This window comes from Zonotrichia leucophrys, chromosome 3, assembly GCF_028769735.1.
Source record: "Zonotrichia leucophrys gambelii isolate GWCS_2022_RI chromosome 3, RI_Zleu_2.0, whole genome shotgun sequence".
NCBI lineage: Eukaryota > Metazoa > Chordata > Aves > Passeriformes > Passerellidae > Zonotrichia > Zonotrichia leucophrys.
The window spans coordinates 16,696,869-16,724,531 of NC_088172.1; the positions used below are offsets into that span (position 1 = coordinate 16,696,869).

Genomic DNA, 27,663 nt, shown 5'->3' on the forward strand with positions numbered 1-27,663 from the left:
AGAAAATGACAACTGACCTTGTCACACTGCCAGTTATGCCCTGGCATTGAGGACTGTCACTTCGACTCCCTAGGTTGTTAATTCACAGAATGGCCTTCCCTCATCAACATCAAATTAGTAACAGAGAGGGCACTGACAGACAGAGCTGTGCCTGCACACCGATTCTGAGAGTGGCAACAACTGCTTTGGCACAGCCAGAAAGGAGAGAAAGAACACTCTCACCTTCCTTTGAGAAACAGAAGGTCTGCAACAGTAAAACAGATGAGTTATACTGACAAAGAACACCAATGCTGCATTAGATTGGTGAGCTTATAGAAAAGGAGAAAATATGTGTTTGAAAAGAAAAACTAAGGAATGCCTATTAAAACATCTCTGTATTCTTCTGCAAGTAAAACTTGTTATAAAGCCACACATAAAAGTCCTTTTTAAAATGTCTTTTATAAAGGCTGGGCCAACAAATTAAGACTTACAGAGAAAAATCTTCCACACATTTTTATATGAATGAACTTATATAAAATGCTGTGAACAGACTCACATCCTCTTTTCTAAGCCTGTAAAGAGGATGTCAGAAAAAACCCACAAAGCCAGATCAGAAACTGCAAAAAAAATTCTTTTCACATCCGTTATTATTTTAAGAGGGCTTTAGATTTGAAGGTCAGGTGTTGAAAAGACTCAATTACAAATGTGATTTTCCATGCTCACAGAAAGATGAAGGCTAAAGACAGTTCTGAGATTAGTTGATTATATCTAATAGATTCAATCATATACCTTTGTTTGGAAAAAAAAAAGATTTGATAAGACACTTGAAAATAACGGGAGCATTCTACAACTTCTTCCAACCAATTTTTCTACATATACTTTCAGGAAGACATCTAGTAGTTGCTCTTTCAGCAAAGCATTAGTTGGCTGATTGCCCAGCTGTCTCTTTTGATGTCATCCTGTAATTTCATTCACTGACAGATTTTGGTGAAATTAATTAGACTTTTACTGGTAATAGCTAAAACAAATTTTAAATTAAAAGTACAAATATTTTATTTACTTGCAATCGGTATTAAATTTTAATATCTTTATTGCACAAAGGTATTTTTTGAACTTAAATTTTGTATTATTTACAACAAAATATACAAGGCAATGTTAAAATGTCACATGTCCATTACAACAGTGCGCAGCAGATCCTACTGGGTGTCCACTCACATCCAGCTTGATACAGAGCTTGCTTCCTTTGGACCCTGCTAAACAGGAAAGGGGGGAAATTTACTTATTAAGTTTGAAAATATGTATTTACATAGAAATTACTGAACTGAGCAGCAACGATTAATGGTATCTGAAAACATCCACTTGAAACCAGAGTTAAGAGAATGGAAGGCTATTGAGTTTTTAATATGATTTTTCAAAATAAGTGTTTTCTTCTTTAACTGCTAAGTACAGTTTTCTCTAATACAGCAATTTTCTGCTCTGGAAATTGTACTGGAGAGATTTTTTCAATTGGATTTCTTTTCTTACTCTGCCCAGAATGGTTTTTCCCTTTCAGCTGTCCCTTTTCCTTGTATCCTGTCTGACAGACCCCCAAGGGACAGGCTGTACACTATCTCAGGAGTTTTTCAGCTCCTGGGGCTGGCTGACTTACAGGTGCTGCCATCAGGCACAGCACACACCGAGCGATCCAGCGAATATCCACACAGGTACGTGCGGCAGGAAACGCCTTCAGGATACCAATCTCAGGAGTGGAAGCAGATTGACATCCCCACTAAGGAAAATCTTCCCATTTCTCCCATCACTGTTTTCCCTGCCAAAGGAGCAGTGCTCAAAACAAAACTCCTGGGATGCTCAGTTTCTCCTTTACAAGCTGACTGGTCGGAAACATTTTTCCATTCTTCAGTGTAACTACAAAAACATTTTGGTGTGAAGCAACTCAAAAAGGACCAGTCAATGCTGAAAAGAGAGAACAGGCATTGGATTGATTCCCCCAATAAATACATGCACGGATAGCTAAGCAAGAACCAGTCATTACTTTTAAACTTCCTAACAACTGCAGTTGTTAGGAAGAAACAATTCTCTTTCCAAGTGGCTTCACAGTGATAAGTGTTTGCAGTGATTTTGGGGAAATGTTTTTAGGGCTCTGGATGAAAACCACCGCCATCCCTCCACCCTCTCCACCTTGCATTTCCCCTCTCAGTCCTGATACGCTGACAACCAGGTCCCACTGCCAAACATCACAGATGCAGATGTTCTGTATTGCTCTCAGTAAATAGCTCCAGTTCCCAGCTGAAGTATTTTTCTTCCTCTCCCCTACTGAAATCAGGGCCAGAGATTCCCTTGCTCTGTCCCCATCAGCTTCAGTCACATGGGACAGGGGGAGCTCATCCCTCAACCCCTGCCATTTCACCAGGAGCAAAGGTGGCACTAGAGGTCCCTCCTCAGCAGATGGTTATGGAACACTGCAGAGCAGCTGGGCAGTGTCATGGTTAAGCAGGAAAAAAGGATAGAAAGAAGCAGAAAACATGATCTTGAGTTACCTTGAATAATCTTGGTTTGTTTTTTGAAGAAAAAATATTTTTCCCCATTAAATGTACACAGCTATGAAACCACAGCATGGCTGGGGTTGGAAGGTGCCTCTGGAGGTCACCCGGTCCAGACCTCAAGCAGAGATGCTCAGGACCATGTCCAGACAGTTTTTAAGTACCTCCAAGGACAAGCATCCCACAGCATCCCTGGGCAACCTGTGACAGTGCTTGGTCACCCTCACAGTGAAGAAGTGTTTCGTGATGTTCAGAGGGAGCCTCTGGTGTTTCAGTTTGTGCCTGGCGCCACTGATCCTGTCAGTGGCCACCACTGGTTCTGTCTTCATACCATCCCCTCAGTATTTATGGACACCAATAAGACCCTCTGGGCTTTCTCTTCTCTAGGCTGAACAGTCCCTGCTCTCTTCACAGGAAATATGCTCCAGTTCCTTCATCATCCTCAAGGCTCTCCACCAGATCCATTCCAGTATGTCCATGCCTATCTTGTACTGGGAAGCCCAGCACTCCAGGTGTGGCCTCACCACTGCTGGGTGAGGGGCACCATCACCTCTCCTGACCTGCTGGCAACACTGCTCCTACTGCAGCCCAGGATACCATCAGCCCTTTGTTCCACTTTGTGTCTTTCCAGCTGGCTGGCCCCATCCTAGCACCTGGGGCTGTTCTTGCCCAGGAACAGGACTCTGCACTTCCCTTTCTTGAAGTTCATGAGGTTCCTGCCAGTCGATTTCTCCAGTCTGTTTAGGTCCCTCTGGAAGGTAGCATGGCCCCCTGGTGTACCAGCCACTCCTCCCAGTTCTGTGTCATCATCAGGCTTTGCTCTGTCCCATCATCCAGATCATTAATGAAGCTGTTAAACAGGACTGGAGCCACGACTGACCCCTTGAGTAACTCCATGTTACTGGCCTGCCTCCAACCAGACTTCATTCCATTGATCACCACCCTCTGGGCCTGACTGGTGCTTTAAAGACTATTTAAATGCCACTCATTTTTTCCACAACCAACTGAAGAAAGACCAGTGTTCCAATAAATATATATAATTAGCTGCTGAGATACAAAACCAGTTCAGCTGAGTAAAATAGCAGGACTAAGTCAGGTCCTTTTTCTGCACTCCAGTTCCCAGGCTTCTTCCTTGCTCCCTTGGTCAGCTGTCTGAGCACTGGCTGGAGGAGGGCAGCTACAGAGCTGACACAAAGTAGGTCAGACTTGCTGAGCCAGCCTCATTTCACTGAAAACAATGCAAGTGTCCTGGCTTGTTCCAAGACCTTGTATTTGTTTCTGTTTGTCATGCAAAACAAATCACTGCTGGCACTCTGCAGTTGTCAGGCACAGGGTTCATGCAACGAACATTTATTGTTAGTGAGGGGGCTTTTAAAATTTGCTTGGGGTTTTCTTTTTTACTAGCTAACTAGCAGGTACTTCCTGCTTGCCACGAAGACCAAACTGTAAAACTGCTACATAAAAATCTGTCAAGGTTTGATATACACAAGAACAAATACCAGACAGATCCCAAACCTAATGATATGCATTTATACAGCCATTTTTTCTTGTGCAAATTCTTTCTCCTTTATCTGGATAGCTGAAGTTAACATTGCAGTGACCAAATTAGAGGTAAGAAATCCTCTTTGCCAGATATTCTTGAGAAAAATACTGCAGCTGGACCTGAACTTTGCATGCAGAATTCCCTTCCTAAATTGAAAAATGCATAAAATAGAGTGGAGACAAATCAACCAAAGAGTAAGGCACAGAGATCCCAACTGCTTGTTGATCTGTCCAACTCTCCGGAAAGGCAACTCAGACTTGCTGCATGCTGAACAATTTGGGCTTGAGGTGATTTAGAAAGAGCTAATTAGCCAAAATGTAAGTAATCTGGATTTCAATTATTTCAACATACTGGAAAACACAATTTCCCCCAAAATTAAGAATTAATATTAGTAATAACAACAGCAAAAGTGCACCAGTGATCAGACTCAGTAGCAGCTTGAAGAATTCTGCAGCTCTTGAATGGAGTTAGCACATACCTTACACAGCTCTGGGAAGAGCTCTTGAATCCCAATGTCCAGCAGAACATAAGTTAACTAAAAGAAAATACAGAAAATTAAGGACACTCCAAGGCAAAACTACTGCTTTTTATTCTTGGTTCTGAGTAAGAGCCCACTCCTCTGCTATATCAATCATTCACTTTAGGAAATCCTGTGCCAGAAGGCCAGTTTGTCACACGTTATGAGTTACCTGTTTGTTGAGCACTGGTTGCTGCAGTCCATCAAACAGAAGCCTGATGCCTTCATATTTAGCCTCTTCCCCAATGCACTTGCCTATTAAATCTAGACCAAATTCCAAAAACAAATATACAAATCATGAGGAAGTACTGCAAAGCAGTTTTATGATGCACTTACAGAACTTGATTAATTAATAAGAAAAAAACTGTTTAAATTAGAGTTCAATTTCTTTTCTGTCTCAAATGGTAAAAGGAAAAAAACCGCGCACTTCTGGGTTCATACTTTTCTCCTCCCTTTCCTTCAGGGCTCCACACCTAAATAATTACTACATTTTCTGTAATATTTGTAATATTGTTTTGTTCTAATGCACTGTTTAATAAACCACAAGTGGATTTTTAAACATTACTTTCAATTAAATGGGCCCCTCTTTGCTAGCTTATACAGTGCAAGGACTCAGATGTACCTTCCAGCTTAATGATGTGCCCTTTTTTTAACACAGTTTTCATCTGTATAAAATACAAACCATAGGAACATTCTAAAGATGAAAAATTACCGTACTAAGTACATGTTAAAGCTCTTGATTTCCATCACCATGTCTTTATTAAATAATCACTATGCTACAGCCTTAGTCAGCAACAGTTAAATGACAAAACTCAACTGCTGGGTTTTTACACCTAGTATTCCAGTAAACTCAAATCTCAGCAGCCCAAGCATTATTTGATTTGGAAAGACAGTCTGACTGTGTTTGGGTTAAATATCTGCTTGAACAATTAACCACACTCATACAGGCAGTCATGGAATACAGAACCTGGAATGTATCTCATCATCTCTTCAAAAGTCTGCTTTGCTCGTTTCTGTTTGTCCTGGAGAGAGCGAGGCTCAGTGTTCTCACAGAACACAGCATCTGCAGAGAAGACACATGGAAAAGAAATGTATCTTTAGGCAGCTACACATCACTGACACAGAAATGTGCTCTGGATTGTGGCTTCAAAACTGAACCTCTCTGTATTGTGTTGATTAGAAGGGAATTCTAGTCTTGTCAGATCATACTTTTTGCTTACATTAGCCCGATCAAACCCAGAAGGAAGGACATCCTCTGAAGGAGAATCCCATCTGAAGGACAATCATCTTTTCACAGTTTGTTTCCATTCTTTTCAAAGTTTAAGGAATTCTCTTTAAAGTTTGGATCAATTCCATTTTAGGTTAGTTATGATCTCCTTAATCACAATTTCCCCTATGCTTTCAAAACTATAAGCAGTATTTACAGCTTGTGCTAAAACACTGTCTGGAACTGTCAAAAACTTCAAATTTAGCTATGAATAAGGAAGCAAGTATTGCTATTAATATGAAGTAACAGGTGCTCAGTTTTGGTTTTAGGCTTTGGAAGTCTTACTGCACTCCTTTTTTGCCTTTCACAAGCTTCATTTTTGGTTTGGTAAGGACAGAGCTGTCCTGAATCCAGAGTTTTGGCCAGATGCATTGCTTGGATTGGAATGCAGTCACATAATACTCTACAGTTGTGAGGCAATTTAAAATTTTTTTTTAGTCACTCTCCTCTTGCCTTATTTGAAGGTCAGGAACACTCAAGCCCTCTCAAGAGCTGACCACAACAAAGGGAACCAAAAAATTAACAATAAAAGATTGATGCAGTACACAAGTGAAGTAACTTGACAACTTCATGAAACATTTGCCTTGATGCACTAAACCACTTTATTCTGTTTTTCTTGTTCTTTGCAAACCCAAGCAAATTACTATTCATAATACTTTCTGTAACCATCACTGACAACATAGGTGGCTCAACATCTTTCCAAAACAAGCTCTGAAGTTAGTCCAGGCCCACTTGATTTTTAATAATCCACCAGTGTTAGTCAGCATGGCAAAGTTTAGCACTCGGAAACTTCACTGAAGGGATTTCAAACACCAGACTAAAGCAATATTTTGCCTTCAGAGATGTAACTATTACTGACCTCTCAGTAGTGTTATCAGAGAAACCAACCGGTGCTCCTCAAATAGCTGTTCTAACTTGTTATGCAAGTAATAGTCTGTGTAGAGTTCCAACGTGTTTTTGAAGAGAATTCTTCCTCCCATCAAGAGATGATGCAGCCAGTCAGGAATGCGGAAAACTACCCTACCTGCAAAGTCACAGCAACATCTATGAGTAGTAACACATGAGGGTCTCCTGCTATACATGCTAAAAGAATCATTTATTCAAAAGAAAAGGAAAAAAAAACACTGCAAGCATGAAAAAAAATTTCAGTTTTGTTAGTGCAGCACTGAAAATATCAGTATTCTCCACAGTGCTTATCATATACTTCCTTTAGCTATTTCTATTAATTTAACAATTCCAATTCCCAGAGTCTACCAGCAGCCTAGGTAGGCCTGAGAAAAGGGATGAGACCTACTCTCATAAACTCATACTACTGAGATGCTGAAAGATGGAGACATAACAAAGCAACTAAGCAATGATGAATGATAAATGACATTTTAGCACCACAGTAAATAAATGAAGTCTTCTAATAAAGTCTTCTAAGGAATGACCATGTCACTAAGTTGTATATTAGCTTGAAAGTGTTGAGTCATATATGACTGCTACAATGGGATTTCATTTCTTACCAGAGACTGTGAACTTTGTATTTGCCATGAAGTATATGAATAATTAAGAGAAATCACTTCTTACCAACATACATTAAGTAGTCATAGACTCCTTCTACAGTCATCATCTCCAGGAAGTAGTTCTGATTTTGTCGCCTTTCTGTATTCTCAGACCGGTTTGCATTGTTCTTGAACAGATCATTAAAAAGCTAAAAACAGAAACATAAGACTGAAACACTGCATCCAAAGGCAAAAGGATAGCCACCAGTTCTTTGGATTGGTTTATTTTTATAGAAGCAGCTTCTTTCCAGAGCTTTCAAAGAACTGATTAGGGGTCTTGATTTGTTTCATTGTTTCTGGTTTTGTTTTTTAAAATGCTTCACTTTCCAATGAAGAGCACATCACATGCTGTCAAGATACACAACAACCAAAATACCTGAGTTCACAATAAATCAGCACAGAGACATTAATTCATGAGCTTTTCTGCTCCCACTACCTTCTTCCAACCTAAACAATTGTAGGATTGCATGCATCTCGATTTTTGTCATAGGCTCTGATTTCCTTGATGCACCCTGCTCTGAAAATGAGGGGCTAAGACAATACAGAGTTTAAATCACAAGGGAAGCCTACAACAACAAAGTACTCCTAAAAGTTCCTGTTGGCTTCCACTTGAAATAAATACAATGGTTTCTAGACAAAATATACAAGTTTTTACATAGAGAAATAACCTTTTTGCCCTGCCAGTTTAATTATTTATAGTAAAATCTTCATGAACTAACATTTAGGTTTCTTTCCATTTATCTAATTTCTCAATTATATTCCTTTAGCCTTCTATTCTCCTATGTCATCACATTCCTCCCTGATCCCTTATTTCCTTGCCTTTGGTTCTTTCTGAAAAGATACTCTAATTCTTGCAAAACTCCAAGAGGCTCTTCCCTGCACAGCAAAAGGGGTCCCAAATCACCTAGGCAGCAGTCCTTGCCTCCCCTGCCCCCAAGTCTGGGAATCTTAAGAGAAGGAAAGGAAAAATCAGGATCTAAATTCTGATGCTTTCCATGTTTAATATCTAGCAATCCCTACCAGCAGTTTATTTTAAATTAACTTACCCCCAAAATAGTTAATCTAGATATAAAATAGGATGTATACAAGATACTCTGTCATACTATTATGAAAAGAAAGTTCAAAAGTTTATGCCAGGGTTCTAAAAAAAATCCTGGAACTAGAAGCAAATGCTACATAATCATAGAATTGCCTGAGCTGAGGTGATTGCCACTCAGAGAGGTTTTTTTACCACTCCCAAAATAGCATTAGTTCCAAGGAACAGGAAGTAATTTGCTTATATATGGTTCACCTTCTGTACTGCAATTCTCCCCAAAATAAACAAAGCCAAAAACGTGCAAATCACAACATCACACAAGTCTCTAAACAGAATGCTTGGCACTCTTAGGAAAAATTACATCAGGACATCTGGCAAGAGTCAGGTTTTTGACCTGTACTCCTTCAGGCCCTCTCTTTAGTTAAGTGCTGAGCTGCTGGTATTACCTTCACAAGGTTCACTCAAACTAAACAACACCAACTTCTTACATAAATTACACAGAAGGGCAAATATGGCTAATGCACTGGTGGATGACTGGTATCCAGGAATGTAACAAACCTAAACATAACACATAATTATTCACACCTACTTTATGGAAGCATCCCTGGTAGGTTGCTTAAAAAACTCCATATAAACTGAAGTCTACATCCTCCATAATACTGAAACCAGAACAGCACAGTAACCTTAGCTGTAGTATTGTAACTTAACAGGAGCCTCCTTTATTTTTTAGACACACCTCACAACCTGACAAAGGTGACACATACTGAGCCAACTCAAAGCAGCCCATTGTGCAATGCAGACACAGGTTCAGTGTCTGGAGGCCAAACTAAATCATTCACAGCAATCTGGTAGGTAAACCCATACAAAAACCAAACATGGAGGCCAGCTTAGGGCAAAGCTTCTTGATTTCAAGTGCTATTTCTTCTTTCACCCCAAACCAGAAGCAGCATCTTCTGAATGCTGACTGTACCTCCATACATGGATGATCTGTGCTGCACCTTAAACAGCAATGGTTCCTTGAGCAGCGGCACGCTCTGAAAGCATTTCAGAATGCAATCTACAATGCACTGCAGCAGCCATAATACCAAGAGGCATTAGACCTCCACTTCCATGTTTTACACTTTCCAGTATCTTGGCAGAGAAGAAATTCAAGTGAAAAGCACACAACTGGTTATCTAACACAGAAGTTGAGATTATACTCACAACTCAGATAAGCACAGGATTTTGCTTTAGATGTTTCTGTGCGTGTTAATATTTGAGACTAATACCAGAAACCTCAATGCTGTCATTATTTGTATCTTTAAGATTAAACACTAATTATAACTATGAAATATTCTTAAAAGGTTTACAATGAGGAAATTCCACGAATTTGTATTGATTAATAGTGGTAGCTGAGCTCTTGAAGTCAGTGAAAGACAAAAGACCAAAGTAATCCCTTGTACAATAGGCTACCATGCCTTACTGGGAAAAGCAAGCAAAGGAAGCATGAATGCTCATAGAAAGTGCCTCACAGAAAAAGTTACTCAATGGTGAGTGCATATGCAAACATACACCCATACATTCCAGCACAGGTGCGAACTGTACAAAAACAATACCATGACTATGAACAATATCTACAGCCAGAGGCATAAACCTCTCTCCTGTTCTTCCTGCTCATTTAAAAAGTACAGAGGATACCAAAAGAATAAGAAGAAAGATTTTATGTAGTCTCTGAATCATATCAGTCAAAGTGTCCACATCTTCCTTCAAGTAGCTACTCAAAAACATTTATTATACTGCTGGTGTTCCAAAACCAGCTTTTATTGCTGTTGGCAGGCCATCACAAGCCAGCAGAACAACGCCTTTATTGGCATCTTTGCAAAGTCTGCATCAGCGGAGAAGTCCTGACCTATTATAACGAGTCTGACAAAAGTATGCTCAGAAGATGATCAAGCTGCTTACAGACCTTCAGAACCAAAACATGACCAGAAATCCTGCTAGTGCCCCTAGGAGGGGGAAGCAGAGTTTTTTGTTCCTTTTTTTTTTTTTAACTAGGCAAGTTGGTAACTGTTATTTCTAGTGGATCTGATACAGAATGAAATCCAATTGCTCCTGGTTATATTGGGGTTGATTATCCACTTTCATTGTACATTTTTAAATAGAAATCTTTCCACCAATATTTAAACTACACAAACATAAACACACCCCAGGAACACTCAAAAGGAAGGAACATGCAGAAGATCTGCCAGAGCATTAGGCACATTTCTGACTGGGCCTGCCCAGACAGACCTTCAGGCATTTCTTATTCAGCCTGCTGAGGCAGAGGGAGCCTGCAGGTACCCACTCATGGCAGCACTGGGGAAGGTGCATTGTAATCTCAGCACAGTCCAACGTGCTCAAACTGAAATAAACAGACCTGTGTCAGAAAAGACACATGAGAACACTGTGGCAACACAAGCATAAGCTGGAAATCAACCACCATTTACCAAAACCCTGAGGAACTCTCTTGCTCTGAGATAACGTGCTCTTCTCCCAAATGGGCACTCAGGAACCTGCCAGATCTCCACACAAACTCCATGCAGGCAGCTCCCACTGTCCTGGAACAGACATTTGGCATTCACCTCCTTCACCAGGAGTGAGGTGCCTTGCTGCTGCACAGCAGTTACTGCACAGAATCACAGAATGGACTGGCTTGGAAAGGACCTCAGAGATCTCCTAGTCCCAACCCTCTGCCATGGGCAGGGACACCTTCCACTAGACCAGGCTGCCCAGCGTTCCATCCAGTCTGGCACTAAATACTTCCAGGAATGAGGAATCCACAACCTCTATGAGCAATCTGCTCCAGCGCCTCACCACAATCGCAGCTACACACTTTTTCCTAATATCTAATCTAAACCTACTCTCAGTTCCATTTCCCCTTGTCCTGTCACTAAATGCTCTGAAAGTCCCACTCCATCCTTCTCGTAGGCTTCCCTCAGGAACTGGTAGGCTACACATCTGCACAAAGATGTCACGTCTCACAAGAGAAGTGAAAGTGCAGAACTGAACAGCTCAAGTCTATGCCACACATATCTGGGGAGTAAGAAAGTGTGTCACTGCTGAGTCTCCTTTTGGTCTGGCCTTTGGATGGACTGAACACCCTCAGTGTCTGCATTCCTAGACAGCATTCTCCAGTTTGGCTTCATCTGAAATAATTTTAGTTAATGAGCTCTAAGACAGGCCCCTAGTATGAGAGAAAATGTATGGTCAGTTTTCCCCACTTCTGTAAAATGGGAAAGGAACATGACTTACTGTACCTTCTTGTTATTTTCAGAAGTGGGACTCAGAATGGTAAGTTCAGGCCTACTTGGTTTAGGCTTGGGAGATTCACAGGAGTTGATAAAATTCATGATGAAAGGCTCCAAATGCTGACCTTTCTGAAAAAACATATGAGTGACTTGTCACATGCATAATTATAGGAAAGTGAAAACAAAATAACAAAAAACCCAAGAATTTTTAAACAAAGTTTTGATTAGCCTGTAATTCAGTAATCTCATAAAATTAGCTAATGAAGTTAAGATATTGGCAACCTGAAAGACTCACTCACCTCTTTCATCAGCTTTCCTGGAACAGATTTTATGATTTTACCTACAATTAGAAAGAAAGAAAGAAAGAAACAATATTTTCTGTTGTCACTGTCTGATTTGAAAGACATTTTGCTCTGCTAGATATTATGTACTCATTCTCTATCAGTCATTTAAAAATACAATAATTTTAAAACATGTGCTTTTTTTTGATATGGCACAAAACCCTATGAAAACAGTCTGGCACATAACCAGCTTGTAACCTAGTGATCATTACTCTTCAAGAAAATATACTTTGAAATATACAGATTATTAATCTGAATACTTTTTAAAAACCCCACAATAAAGTACTGTAGCTCTGCCTCTTAACTCTTCCAGAGTTTAATCATAAATAGCTCTAACACTGTAACAATAGTACTGCTTCAACACCAGTACAGGCAAAATTCCTTGTATTTAAGTTACTCCTAGAATCATAAACACTTATCACAGAAGAAATCAAGACAACTCAGATTCTCCTCTTCCTGTAGAAAAGTCAGCAAATATGGAGAGACTCTGTGGTGAACCAGCCTCAAAAACTCCAGTGAGTAGAATTTTCTGAACTGGACAGGTTACAGCCATGGCCTGAAAGATCAGCTCTTAGGTCCTAATAAGGCTATCAGGATATGGCACAGGAACTTTGAATGCTGAAAAATGAAAGTGTCTAGGACCAGTTTTATTTTAAGCACTACAGTTGCAGTAATATTTTTTCTTATCTACACATCATTAAATTTGGAATTTACACTGAAAAGTATGTACAATGATCAAATGATAACAATAAAAACTCTCATCCTCACAAAAAGCCCTACCAAAATGCCAAGACTTGTTATAATGCTCTTTATGGAAGTGAAGCATGGTCTCAGACAGGAAAAGCATTACAGTAACACCATAATTATAAACTTTTATAAGGACGCACAGTTGGATCTAGAAGGGAGACCTGAAACAAAACCAAAACCTTTTGAGCGAAGGTTGAGAACAGCAATCTCACTCCACAACTCATGAAGCAGACCAAGAGAAGGGCTGCCCCAGCAGGACCACACCGTGACCAGGAGCTGCAGAAAGGCAGCAGTGCAGCTCAGACACGGCTCTCTGGGACCACAGCCACAGGTGGCACAAGTCATGGAGACAGAATGGCCATGAGGTTGACCTGACCAGCTCAGGCCCACTATTCTGAGACAGCTACACTGCAGCCAAGTCACACTACAGTCAACTCTTTTGATTTATTATGAACTACTGTCATTAGAACTTCTCAATTTCCACTTGACCTGCCTGTATCACACACAGAGATTCTATTAACTAGCTCATGTTAGGAAATATCTTAACACCACCTAATACTAGAAATATCAAGTACTGGAGTTTTCAGAATAAAAAAATAAGTGGAGTTTGAACAATTAAAATCCAAAGGTAGTTTTGTAAGTGTTCATACCATCTCATCTGCAAACAAGGACAGACACATGCAGATTTGATCTGTGACAACACTGTAAATTTTCTTGAACTATGCAATTTATTAAGAGAAACCTTATCTTGCTTGCTGACACAAAAATTCAAAAGCCACTTGGGCAATTTTTGCCATAACTTCAAAATGTTTTTTTTTCTTCAAGGAAGAAGTTATCAGCATATCTTCCTTGCTGAGCTATAATTTTAGGGGCTGTGAAGGAGCACAGTTCTTATTTCATACATCCACAAGAGTTATCTATTCATTACTACAGTCAATCACAGAATTCAATCACAGCATCCACAGCATTCCTATTTGTCAGCATAAACAAATAGCATATTACATACCAAGATTCACATCAGGCAACATTTTATCAAGAAACTGTGTCTCTCCTCCATTAGGGGATAGGAAGTCAGCTAAAAGCTGGCTGTTACTTAGTTCTGGATGTTGCAGAAGTTTCTTTGAAACAAAAGGAACAAAGGAGGTATAAGTACTTTAAAATTTACCTTAAAAATCCATTTCTGAATAGTAAAAAGATATTCAAAAAGTATTATACTGTCACAGATATTGTCATTTGCGAGAGATTTCTATTTTCAGTCATGTGAAACTTTACCATTGCCCACTTGAATCCTTTCTGTACCTGTATAGTTACTGGGAAAGGAACAAAAAAACCCATATATTCTTTTATTAGTTTTATACCATTAGTTTTAGAATACTCTTTGCTCCAAATGTTTGTTTGATACCTGCAGATATTCCTGAAACTCCTCTCTCTTGGATTTTAAGAACTCATAGTTCTTGGGGCCAATGATTCTCTTTGAGGGAAGCTGAGCATCAGGAAATGTACCTAGTAAACACAGCAAGGAGTTTAAATTATTCTTGTGCAGTAAAAACTGATTTTATTATTTTAAATTTAATCTAAGTAATGAATGATAATCACAGCAGGGAGAAAATGACTTTCCAAATGACAGACAACGTACCATGAAATTCTGTAAGTTTTGATTCAAGCACGTAGAATTCAAGATACCTCCTGTAGACAGACCAATGTTCAGGTTCATGTCCAACTGGTAAAAAAAGAAAAAAGTTAAAAATAAACCAGGTTTTATGGCACCTGGAAGACAAATCAGGAACAGCAAACATATGCTGATTGTCACAAGAAAAACCTCAATGACATTAGCCCCCTATTGTAGTAACATAAACCTCAAGGTACTTTCAATGTTACAGTAAAATGCATAACTGGTAGACAGATATGGTACTAGCAAGGAAATTATGATTTATGGGATCACCACAATCTAAACAATGGAGTCCTGCATAACTTCAGCATTAATGATGGCTGACTACATTAGATCTATTTTCCAGTGTTGAACCAAATGATTTAGAGAAATAGTACTGGCTGAATACAGTCCTCTGCACCACCAACTTGAATGCTGATGATTCTTAATCCTATCACTAAAGATACCACTAAATGCCTCAAATACTTTCTACTTATTGTGGAAGCATTAGTCTCACTAAGATAAATCCCAGTAGCCTTAAGATGATGCTGTTTCCACCCTCTCCATATGGATGCATTGCTATCCAGATACTGGTAAACTAACTGCACGCCACAATGGTTCCTAATAAGCACATCATTTTCATTTCCTAAGAACTAACTTTAAGGTTATATAAAAAATTATTTGTTGTTCATTATTCCAAAGTTCAGAGTGGGTAAAAAAAATATGACAGGTGTTTATTAATATGAATTTTAAGATAAGTATTTTTGGAAAGAGAACATTTCAAACTTTGGCATGAAGTCTAAATAGAACTGATTCATGCTGAGGAGTCAGTTCTCAACTTGCAAATGCTAAATGCGATCATTTATCTCCCAAACTCATTTCCTCAGAACTTTCAAGCCATTATTTTGAAATCAGAAGAACACATATAAAAAACACACTTGCAAGAGTCAACAGAATACAGCACACTAGAATATTCTGAGTTCAGTTTCAAATGACACTTTATTGATCTGCAGCATTGCGTACCTGCCCTTCTGTCATTTCTCTCTACATCAATGCAGAATACAGGAATTCTCTCCTTTCTGTCTTTTCTTTCCAAGGAGGGATCATCAAAAAAATCAACATATGGGATGCTGATTTTCCAAGCAGCAAGGTTGCGGGGTGTATTTGGGGTGGTAACAGCCTCCTCAGGAGAATCATCTTCCATCACCATAACACCTTCTTCAATCTGTAAAGATTCAAACAGAGATCTCCAGTTTATTTTAATTGGTACAGTCTACCTCTGCTTCAAATCAACTCCCTCCACTTCCCTTTTTCAAATTTTCCATTTGTCCTCCAACTGTGGTTAAGGTAACAATATCCCATGCAGTAAATTCTAACATTGGCTCTATTCATGACTATTGAGCATGGAAGAAAAACATTAACTCAGGGAGATATCCAAGACAAAGGAGAAAGGACTATTGGCTCCTGATCTATAGAGAGAATGCTGCATCACAGACCAACATGACAGTGATTTCTACGCTATGTTATTTATGGTTTTAAAGTCTTGTGGCACGCTGCAGATGAAGAGCCATGCACACAGTCTTGTGCATGCCTTACTACCTAGAACTGGAGAAAAAGTCATTGCTAACAAAAATATCTGACACTGCTACTTTTGGTATTTCTCCTTTGGTATTACGAAAACAATAAGCTCAGAAGCACAGAAACTGGGCATGTGACCTTGGCTTGTGAATGAACACAGGGAAGATAAGGCAACCTCATCAGAAACCAGGACATGAAAACTGTGCAGTGAAGAAAGCAGAAATTCAACATTTTCAAATAAGCAAAGGAGGGGAAAAAAAAAACCAAAGCCCAGCAAAGACTTCAAGTAAAATTTATTGGCTCTACTCACAAAATCATCTTCTCCTTCATTTAAGTTATAGTTAGGCAACATAGCTCCTTCCATTGCAGAACTCTTGAATACACCTTTTATTTTGTTTCCTATTTTGCTGATTCCAAATGATTCTCCTCTCTTTTGTGTGGTCCTAGGATTACAGAAGCCACAGTTCACAACACAAGGCATATTATTAAAGCTGCTCATTAGGCCATTGCACACCATTTGCAGATAAGAGAAACAACTCTATAAACAGGTATCCAACATATTTACAGTTCCACTTCTTTAAAATTCATTTATGGTATATCTGTTCTCTGATCAACCACCAGACTTTCTTGATTACACTTTTTAAGAGACACAGGATTCCCCTATGCTTAACCGTAAGTAAACTCTCAAAATAGTACCCTAGTAATTGATGACACAGAATAAACAATTAGCTAGGTACAGCAACTTTGTTTTGACAGCAGAAACTGGGGTATTGCTACAGGCATGCACATCAAGTAGGTCATTAACTTTGTCCTCTTCCTTGTACTTGTATTTAAATATTTATCATTCTACCAAGTGTAGATGCATTTTTTTAAATGGAATTTTACAAGCACATATCATTCAAGATAGACTTCAGTTTTTAAGCAGTAGAGACAGATAAAAGGAACATGCAAGGAGCAAGACTAAGCATGAGAGAAAACAGATGCAACTGAGGAATCCTGCTTTGAAGAGCCAGTCTGACCGAAAGATGAAGAGTTTTTAAAGTCTCGCCACTTATGACAAAGCGTCCAAAAGCCAACAAACCAGGTATGGGACTAAAAAATACACAAATACTTGGGCAGCAAGCACACTCCTCACTGACAGAACTGATTTTTTATCATTCTTATGCCCTTACAAAAGTCCTGACACTGAAGATTATTTCTTGCATAGAAATGCTAGCAATTTTGGAAAGAAAAATGTTTCTGTTGAATATAGAATCAGCCAGAGGTTCCTCATGGTGATTTAATATGTACAGTTGAAAGACAAGTTAAAAATCAATACAGGGAACTTCAGAATCAAACATTCAAAACAAATTTATAGATTGCTATTAGATGCACAACTAGTACTTTGGAGGACAATCCATCCTGTTTCTTTTTCCTTTAAAACAAGAAACTATTGACTTCTGGAAGGGATTACAAAGAGAACTGCAGCAATCAGCAGGTAAAGCACATTCATCATTCATAAAACCATGCAGACAACACCAGCTGCTGACTCCAAGCATGCACATGCATGTTCCTAACTACCTTCCTGTTTACAATCTTACACAGACTGTGTACATGACTGAAATTGCATAAATAACCCACTGTTTTCCCAATTTTTTGCTTTTTCTATCTCATCTAATCATCAGCTCCAAAGCATACTGGCACCATCTATCTTAATTATCTTGTCTATGCAATGACAAGGTTGCTTGGCTGCTTGCAATCTAAATCCGTATTTGAAAAATCTTACTCCATTCTTGAACAACTCCTACTACATGTTACTGTGCTGAACTGAGCTGTTTCACATAGGGGACCCTGCCTGACTCTTGTTCAAGTGCTTCAACACTGGGCTAGAAAACACAAACCTTCATCAGACAAAACTAGCTTTTCTGGAAGGCTGGTATTTCAGACCTCTGGCTTAACCTTGAAGGGAATTTTCATAATTCCTCTGAAAACTAGTGCAGTTCTCAAGAGTTTGAGCAAAAAACACTGATTGCACAAGATCAGTGATTTGACAGAACTCCGGTCTCAAACTAGTTCTTCCCCACACCAAGCATGCTGCAGGTGAAAGCAGCATTCCCCTGTGAACTGTATGCAGCCAGAACTCAACCTGGCAGCCAGGAACCAACACTTCCAGCCCCAACACAGAGCCCATGGACTACACCATGTGAATAAAAAGCAATCACTGAACTGGACAAGTATCAAGTAACAAACAAGAAGGGGAATCTCTTCACAGGAAGTGACAAATTCAGAACAAACACAGTGAATGAGAGCGTACACAGACACTCTCCATTATATATGGAGAGAACACAGGACTGGTTTGGCAAAAACCCTTGATCACAAATCACATTAGATGAGCATGGAAAAGAAATGTGTGGATGTTACCAAAGATGGATGGACTGACAACAGGATGACTTGACACTTCAAAGAAATGGAACAATAAAAAATATATATACAAAAGGTATCATGATGAAAATCTAACAGATTCACTGGCTAAGCAGAAATAGAAAAAGACCTTGAGACTAAGTAGAAGGAAAGATGGGACTAGGACAGGGGCAGGTTCAAGACAAGAAGGACCAAAGTTGACAAGAGGTAGCCAGTTTAGAACAGAGACAAGACTTTTTTTAAGACCTGTCAACAAATGTATATACATCCAAAACTTGATGGAAAAATAATTCACTCCCTCTAGTGCTAATCCATATAATAGCATTATTATACCATCATTCTATAGTTGCTTTCTCAGGAGGGCCCTCTGTGCAGAGTCTACAGGCTCCAACATTCCTGAAGAATGATGTGACAGCAAGAGCTTGGAACACTTATTTTTTTCAGACATTCCAAAAGTAACACATACCTAACATTAAAAAAATTACAATTATCGTTTACTCTGTAACAGGGAATTGCAGACTAAAGAAGTCCACTGTGCACTGTGACATTCTTCAGTCCTGGATGGCTGCAAAATCATTTTCCCACAGGATGCCTGCCTCATCCAGTGCACTGAACAGACCCTGGCAGGTGATGAGCCAGGGCTGTGCGGCTGAAGAATGATGCTGTGAGCCTCTCTGGGTCAAGAAGGACCAGACCAGTTGTATATAACAGACAAGGCAGATTATCAACATGCATGTGAAGTCATATTACCATTTCCTTTGGCTGACTAAACTCCCTACACACAGTCAGGAGAAATGCTGCACTTGAAAATCAATGAGCTGCATTTATAACTCAAGAACCCCTTATTCCTCAACAATCAAGCAAGTTATAGCTCAACATGCTGAACTGGCACATAAAATATAAAAGCATCTAATTACCTTGATTCTTAGCTTGAAAAATTGAAAAATTTCTCCTCAAGACTAATATGAGCAAACTATGTCATACTTATCCCTCTGTTAAATTCTAAGGAAAAGTCCATGAGGAAAAGATTGTTTTCTGAGTTTGGATACCATGTATTTAAAGAGGCATGATTAATGAGAAAACAAACCACTGGACAGCTACTAAGGCATTAATACTACCTACAGCAAATTACAAAAGCTAGCATATGTTGTCATCAAACCTGTAACAGTCACAGCTGTTGGGTTTGAGTGCTTAAAAATCATAAACTGGTTATATTTGCAAGTGATGTTAGACAATGATCACTCCAGATCACACAGCTTGCAAGATAAAACAAGCACCTAAGTGGATAACAATATGACATGGAGTAAAGGAAATTTTGGAGCAGCTACCAGTAACAAGAAAAAAAATGTTTCAAGCTCTGGAAATATATTTCAAAACAAATGACAAGCAAAGAGTTAATGTACAACAAACAATATTAATGTAATGCAAACATGTGAAATTAGTGATCAAGCAATTTCTAAACACTGGGGAGTAAAGCTTTTTGTGAGGAGCAATGCACCTCAGACCAGAGAAGACATTCGTGTCTTTTACAAATAAAATGAACAATTAATTACTGTTACAAAGGTTGTATGATGAAGTCATGAGAGATGCAGCATAGCTAACACACAACATTTATTGAGTGTTAGATAGACTTACCGTAAGTCATCCAAACTCAGGCTACTTCTGCAACAACAGGCAAATAAATTACCTCAGAGCCCAGCAGGAAATCAAAATAAAACAAAGCCAAAACAACAAAAGAACCCCAACCAAACCAAATCTGACTGACCTATCCCAAAAAAATTAAAAAGGGTCTGACCATCACCACAGGTTAAGAAAAGAGGTAGTACAATTAGGAGTTCCTGACCTAGAATCCCAAGAAAGTGAAATGTGAACAGTATCATCTCATCATCACAAGCCTGGCCTTTGGATTTGAACCATCAGATATTGAAACTTTCAGGAGATTCAGCACAAGCAACCACAAATTAATGGAGAACAACTTCCATTCTTAGAGTTATCTGTAGTGCCAAATAGCCAGCTAACTTTTCCTCCTACCTATATTCAGAAGTCATATAGGAATCAAGTTAATTTGGCCAATACAATGAAAAGGCTGTGTACACCTTGTGTAATAACATATGCTCTCTCCCTCTCTGTACAGTATATACATATATAATACAGTATAATATATATATACAGTATAATATATGTATTAGGTATAGTAAGAGCCACTATTAAAAGTTAAGCTTTTTAATATTTGTATTTCACAAATAAAGAGCTGTCATGGATTTTTTACATTCTCCATAACCTGGTACGTAGAACCAAAGCCTCAGACATCAACCAGGTAATTCCAATCAAGATGTTTAAATGAATTAACTATAAACACTGTCACCACACACAGGATTTTAATTTATTTGAGCTACTGAATTCTGGACAAACTAGTATGAGATAAAAACATTAAATTTTTAGATTTTGTTTTACAGAAGGATCTGATTGGAAGACATCTTATATTGCCTTTGGCTGTGTAAACTGTGAAACTGGAAATATAACCTAGCAGATTAGAAATGATGATGACTATTACATGGCATAGAACTTTTCACAGACTTAATTCCATGGGTTTTTCTCCTAACCACTCCCTGAAATTGTTAGTATCTTTTCTGCATGGTCCTTTAACGAAAAAAATTATTTCATTTCACTGCTATTTAATATGAGACACCAGAGTGTGTCTATTTCTATTAGTGGTTTTTGTATGTAGAAAATCAAGACAGATATGCAGAAATACAAAAATCTGAGAATTCATACTACATAACAGCTTCTCTTTCTTTGTAAGCCTTTCAATGCAGACTACATTTAAGTACTGTAGTAATGTGTTATAAATACATAAATGTGAGAGGAGAGGGAATTCTTCTTGTCTCTTCCATGCTACCCAAATGAAGTTGGCAGAACTAGAACTCAAAACATCAGTTATCACAGGCCACATATATTAAATATTAGGTAAAAAACATCAGTTACAGAGTTAAAACTCATGACAACCACAGTTACTTATCAAGTTGTCAGAACAACCTCATTGTGACTTCTTTACACTCCAGAAACCCTTGGCACTGCCCACCTATTTCCTTTGCAGTTTTCATAGCACATTATTTGTCCTGTCTGCAAAAAGCTATGATTGTTCTGTACAGTTCAAAGAAGTGATTCAAACCAAAAATTACATAGATGTCACTTCTTCCTACTTTTCCACCTGTATTTTCTAGAAACTCTAATTTTCTTGTCTTGCAACAAGGGAAATGTTTCAACACACTACCCTCATGCACATTCCACTGGGGTTTCATACTTACTTGATCTGGTTTTTTAACCAGCAGTATCTATGCAATACACACACAGTACCCACAGCAAAGCACATCAAAAATATGGGAAACAAAACTCATCTCTTTGCATGTAATTATTTTCAAGTGGAACTAATGATAGAATAAGAAAGATAAGGCAGGACAAAATAAATGGAATAACATCTGGAAAAATTCTGTGAGAAACCTTGATTTTTCCCCACCCTCTGGGAAGTGACTGTACACAATTCTGCAGAGGGAAATTCCAAAGCAACAGGCAAACTACTTGCAAGATAGTTTCATGGAAATAATCACTGAGGCACCACTTCTGGAACACACAGTATCTTGTACTGTAAATCAGCATATAAACTGAGAGCATTCAAATTGTTCTAAAATGTAAACCAGACACATTTTCAGTAAAGCTATGGATGCTGTTTGAGAATACGCTGCAACAGCTGCCAAAACTTGTTTATTTTGTAGCCAGAGATGCATTTCAGAAACTCCAGGCAGCAATGGCCTGTAACTTCCCCCTTTCTGTTTTTAGAAGCCAAGCACCAGAGGTTACCTACATGTTTTCATATTTTAACTAGATTTAAGAAAAGTATGACAGAATACTTCTAATCTCTGACATGAATAATTTGGAGGAAGAAAGCAGAAGGCAGATTTAAAGGTCTAGGTGAAACCCCAGAGCCATCCTCAAAAGAAGCTGAAGTGTCTTTAAGGTCACCCTACAAAGAGTACTGTGTAGGGAAGGATGCAGTTTGGGCTAGCTGCCTTCATCCCATGCCTCTTTGTTAAGACACACAAGTTTGCCAGCACCACTATGAGACAGCACTACACCAAGCTCCAGTCCTGGACCTACAAAAACTATAAAGACTACATAAAAGATGTCACCCATGGAGACATAATAAAGACAACAATCATCCCATTTTTGAAGAATAGAAGCAGGGAAGAAAGGTATGTGCCAATAATACAGATCTCACAGTGGGCTGTGAAACAGGAGTTTACTGTCAGGTGTAACTCAAATGAAAGCAGAAAAGGTTAAGTGAATGACTGTTGCTCCTTGTTGCTCCTCTAGAAGAGGACAAGCATTAGCATTTTCCAGAGTACCATGGATCTTACTTCATATGAAGAAAGAAAGCCTATCCAAATTAAAGATTGTCTCACTGATGTTTTCCCTTCTTTTGGCAAGGCTGTAAGAGAAATTCAGTCGGGCTAGTCCATGACTGTCAGAGCCATCCAACATAAAGTGAAACACAAGAAATTCTGAGACCTCAAGGTTTATCAACCTAGCCCAAGCCACAGTGGAAGATCACCCATCCCCACCACAGGAGAGGCTCTTCTCTTCCACAGGCTGTAAGGAGCCTGAAGGGGGTCTGGACCATAAGTAAGGAGACCCAAGCCCAGAAAGAAGGCTTCTGATGCTGCACTTCTGTCATGGAGTGGGGGAACAGAAAACACATTTGATCTAGGAGACGTGGCAAACCCTCCTTGTCACAGTAAGAGGAGATTCCCATCAAATAACCAGGCTGGTCTGGCATGGGTATACTGTACCTATCTCTATAACATGTGAAGAAGATACAGCTTGGCACCACTAAAATGCTACTACATATACACAGCCAATTAAATTAACACTTGATTTTCACATAATCTCATTCTCACTGCTTTTTTTTTTTCCCCTTCCCGCTTCTCAAATGTTGAGGTCTAAATCACATTCTAAATTCCTGAATGTAAAATACTTCAAGAGAAGAGACGTCTTGTATAATATGCGTGCATCTTTAGTATGTAATTTGTTCATTTAAAAACAAAAAAGTAGAGCTAAAAATTTAGTCAAATTAATATCAGGTAATAACAAAATTCTTACAGTTTAATATTTCGATGTTTTAAATTAAAAATCAAAGAAAACCACTTAAAATCTCTACCATACCTACCTGTTAAACTTTGAATTGCGGGTTGGGGACTCTGCTCCTCTCAAAAGGTGTCTGAAGTACTGTAGCAGACAGATAAGGTACCAAAGGAAACACTGGATTAATTGAGGTAAAGGCTACTGTGAAACAATATTGCAAAATTCAGGAAATGAGAACGGAAGGAAAATCCAAACTGACCATAATCTAGCAATTAGAATTTTAATCTGGAAAAGGACAGACCATGCAATAATCATCAATACATGAGACTATGACTACTTACTTAACCTTACATAATCATGAGATTAAAACCACAAGGCAGAAATAAAAATTAAATTAAGCACCAAAATTCATGTCTCCTCCTTGTTAAACAATCAAGCCTTTGAAGCATTACATCTATCATGTGAGAGATGACCATCAAAACCATTTTTGATAAATGTTCTTTTTATTAATGCCAAATAAGGCAAGTACCCTGGAAAAATCAATATATTCTGCCTCAAATAAATGCAAGAAGCTTAACACACCACCTGACTTACACACAAACGTCTGAAAGGAACATGAATTCAGACTCACCCCTGTGAATAAAGTGTGTCCTACTAGAAGGCCTTAGGCAGATAAAGCCAACACAACGCAGGGAATTCTTAAGGTGGCATTTAGAAACCAATCTCACAACAATCTTAAATACCTTGTAAATTGCATTGAGTGATCTTCTTGAAAACAAACACCAGACTTTTAGCTGCAGGAATGCATAATGCTGAAAAAACCTAAATACAACTTTTGTATCTTTAAATATCGTTACATTATTAAAAGTAAATAAAGAGATTGAGTCCACACCTATCAGGCAGATTATTTTTGCACCAAATTTGCAATCATAAAGACAGGGTGGAGACGATTTTGGAATAACTGTGATACATACAAATTGTTACATCAAAAACATGAAGTTTTCCTTTTATTCTGTGATTATGGGTTGGATTAGAATGAATTTTATTTTCCTACTGAGAATGGTCCAGCTCTAGAACGTCAACTGAAGGGGAAAATGAAGCCATATTTTTCAGTTCCACATACACGTGACTGTTTTTTTTTTTTTTTAGGATATGCTATTTACAACAATCTCACTTTTAAGACTACTCTTCCAATCTTTCATGCTTACCTCATCACTGTGACAGAACATGGGAGTAAAAACATTCTCGAGCAGAGACAGGACGTGCTCATAAGCTTCAAACAGACACCGCATAGTCTGAAGTTTCACAACATCCTTATATGGACCTTCAGCAACTATCCAAAAAAATTTAAGTATGAATAGAGAGAGATATACATAAGGCATATAAATTTTATGTTTTCTCCTGGTCAGAGTTTGTGGTTATTTTGCAAGCTACTCCAAGTTTTAAAAATAAAAATATAAAAAAATTGACAAAACAAGGATTAAGCACAATATAGCTCAGTAATAATTTTTTAAACTGGCAAAAAAAAGTTTGATGATATTCAGCAAAATTTCTTTTCACTTTATTACAGAATGTTGTTTGAATTTCAATGTACATTATTCCTTTCGAATTCCAACTTACTTCTTTGAATCTCTTCCACAATGAAAGGGTCAAATCTAATCTTGTCGATGCTTTCATCCAAACAGTAGGTTTTATAAATTTTCTGTACTTCGTCATGAAGAGACATCTTTTCAGTATCTGATAGTTCTGGTCTCAAAATTCGGTCATTGAATTCCTCTGAGAAATAAAAGAAAGAAAAATGCATTTCTTGATGAACTTGGCAAACAAACAACATCCTGAAGCACCCTATAACATCAACTAATTTTCCAGCAGGTAAGTAATTTGCAAAACTTCAAAATTAAAAGAAACATAAGACATCTCAAAATCTGAGGTAATAAGGCAGTTGCCTTCTTATTAACTATAATTCAGATCTGTTCATAAAGTTATTACTAAAAATATATTGCAATTAGAAGAAATTATTCCTTATCACAGAAAGGATAAGTTCATGAGCTTGTTCCTGGAATATGAATGATTTTTTCTTCCTAAATTACCCAGATGCAAATTGCAGTGTTCCATTAGAATGATTGAATGATTTCCATATCATCAAGTAACATCAGCACACTGTAATCTTACCCACAGCCAGGCAGAACTGCAGCACATGGACAGCCCCTTCCTGTTTCAGGAAGTTCATAAACCGAAATAAAAGGTCCTGCTGATCTCTGATCTCCTTTAGCTCCAGTTTCAGTACCTGAGTAGGTTAAAAATGCAGTCAGCCAACTTTCAAACTTGCAGTCAGCACATAAATAACACAAAGAGCTGTAGAACAAAATCAGCAGGTAAAGTAAAACACTTGTTCAAAACAGGAAAGGAAATAAATGCTGCCTTTGCTTACAGATGGTTTTTTATTTCTTGGCTCGGCAAATTTCTGAAGGAATGGAACCAACGAAGAAGTAGGCTCAGTTGCTATCTCAGGCTGCAGAAAAAAATGACAACTGGGTAAGAGAGCTGCTTTCGTGGGTGATCAAAATGCCACTTGTTTAACTTTGTCAGTACTCACTGGACTATCATCAATGAAGATCAGCAGTAAATGGTTGACAGTATCCTGCAAGAAACACAGCACAATAAATAAGAATATTGTTAAAGAAACTCAACAAAATAGATTAAAATAATTTCAATGCTATGTTTTACCCAAGTTTAAACGTGAGTATATTAATACTTTTAAAAAAGCAAAGCCTGGCAATACACGTTTGAGAACTGACCTTCAATGGTCTCAAGTTTTTACAAGTCAGGGAATTTCTGAAAAGACCTGCACAGAAATATTCTTTACCCAGTGGAAGAAAGGCCTCCAAAGTGTTTTTACTCTAAGTGCAGATCTAACAAACTAGTAATACTTCCATCCTACAGTACTTTCTGTTTGCAGCCAGGTGATGCCTGCATAAGCACTGTCATTCTGCCTATTAAAATACATGCATATATGAAAACAAGGATGGCAGTGTTGCAGCTTCAGAAATAAATGCTCTCTGATTTGCAGAATTAAGGGAAATAAATTGATTTCAATAAAGCTGCAAAAAAACGCTGGTTACTAAGACTGCTATAAAGATCCACAGAGCTAGAGTCCAAGTAATCAAGCCCTTTTTAAATGTAGCAATAGCAACTTGTAGATGTTTACATTTAGCACAGCATCCTCCCATTTGACAGCAGCTGTAATCCTTCACTGAAAAATGCATTCTCAAGGGACCACACCAATACTGTTATTTCAGTCAGTTCAGTGAGTTAATTCATATGAACAAACAAAACAAATGGCCACAAGATTTCTTTTTCTTTTATCTAGTCAAAATGCACAGCAAGTAAATCATTGCACATAATTTGCTTTATCACAACATACTTAGTAGGTAAACAGTAATTTTGAATAAATAAGGATTATTCTTGTGCTCCAAAGTCTTACAGGGTCAGCTAAGAAATCCATTGAGGGAAGGAAAACTGAACCAGGGAGAATCTCTCTAATCAGAAGGGCCAGGGATCTGAAAAGAAAATAGAAGAAAGAAAATAAAAATCCAAAGCAATATTAGATTACATAAATTCCTAAGTGAAGTTTCCAATTCTGTCATAAACTACTGGGAAATATTTTAGGATTTAATAATACCATAAGCAAGCTATTTTAAAGACAAATCCAAAAAAATAAAATAAAAAAGGGGTAACAAAGAAGGTGACTGTGAAGCTCATTCTTTCACTTTCCAAAATGATTGTACTACATAATATGGAAACACTTTAAACACAATTCTAAGTAATTTATATACCTGCACTCTGTTGACTTTGGGGGCAAAATATAAGGAAAAAGAAGTTCAGTAAGTTTTCTCAAGTAGTGAAGTTCATCTCTTCGGCTTCTCAAAGCAACATGCAGTTCTGGTCCATATTCTTCTAAAGCAGCTTGCTGCAAAAATTCCGCATTTTTTACTGAAAGTAAAAAACAGCATTACAGAGTTGCTTCAGCTTTTTCTTACTGGTAAACAAAAGATAATTGGTTGTTTGAGCTAAAAAGTTAGTATTTGTGGTACACACACAACTGCCAAAGGGATAAA

General features: G+C 38.2%; 1 protein-coding gene across 7 annotated transcripts in view; it reads right to left on the reverse strand.

Annotated features, from left to right (window-relative positions):
- Nucleotides 1-419: 419 nt before the first annotated feature.
- SNX14 (sorting nexin 14) overlaps nt 420-27,663 on the reverse strand; it is a 45,876-nt gene continuing 18,632 nt past the window's right edge. For 2 of the 7 annotated variants that reach the window (XM_064707489.1, XM_064707486.1), the window contains exons 8-29: nt 27,382-27,538; nt 27,030-27,105; nt 26,142-26,186; nt 25,977-26,057; nt 25,718-25,832; nt 25,166-25,321; nt 24,754-24,878; nt 23,631-23,689; nt 20,042-20,068; nt 16,317-16,449; nt 15,452-15,653; nt 14,417-14,500; nt 14,183-14,283; nt 13,787-13,898; nt 11,992-12,032; nt 11,702-11,821; nt 7,416-7,539; nt 6,706-6,870; nt 5,547-5,642; nt 4,752-4,843; nt 4,541-4,597; nt 420-1,229 (exon numbers count right to left, since the gene is read on the reverse strand). In XM_064707489.1, the coding sequence (XP_064563559.1) occupies nt 1,191-1,229; nt 4,541-4,597; nt 4,752-4,843; nt 5,547-5,642; nt 6,706-6,870; nt 7,416-7,539; nt 11,702-11,821; nt 11,992-12,032; nt 13,787-13,898; nt 14,183-14,283; nt 14,417-14,500; nt 15,452-15,653; nt 16,317-16,449; nt 20,042-20,068; nt 23,631-23,689; nt 24,754-24,878; nt 25,166-25,321; nt 25,718-25,832; nt 25,977-26,057; nt 26,142-26,186; nt 27,030-27,105; nt 27,382-27,538 (2,207 nt within the window). In that variant the 3' untranslated portion in view covers nt 420-1,190. Of the gene's footprint in view, nt 1,233-4,540; nt 4,598-4,751; nt 4,844-5,546; nt 5,643-6,705; nt 6,871-7,415; nt 7,540-11,701; nt 11,822-11,991; nt 12,033-13,786; nt 13,899-14,182; nt 14,284-14,416; nt 14,501-15,451; nt 15,654-16,316; nt 16,450-20,041; nt 20,069-23,630; nt 23,690-24,753; nt 24,879-25,165; nt 25,322-25,717; nt 25,833-25,976; nt 26,058-26,141; nt 26,187-27,029; nt 27,106-27,381; nt 27,539-27,663 lie in introns of all 7 variants that reach the window. The other 5 variants (XM_064707488.1, XM_064707485.1, XM_064707492.1 and 2 more) reach the window with 3 other exon arrangements.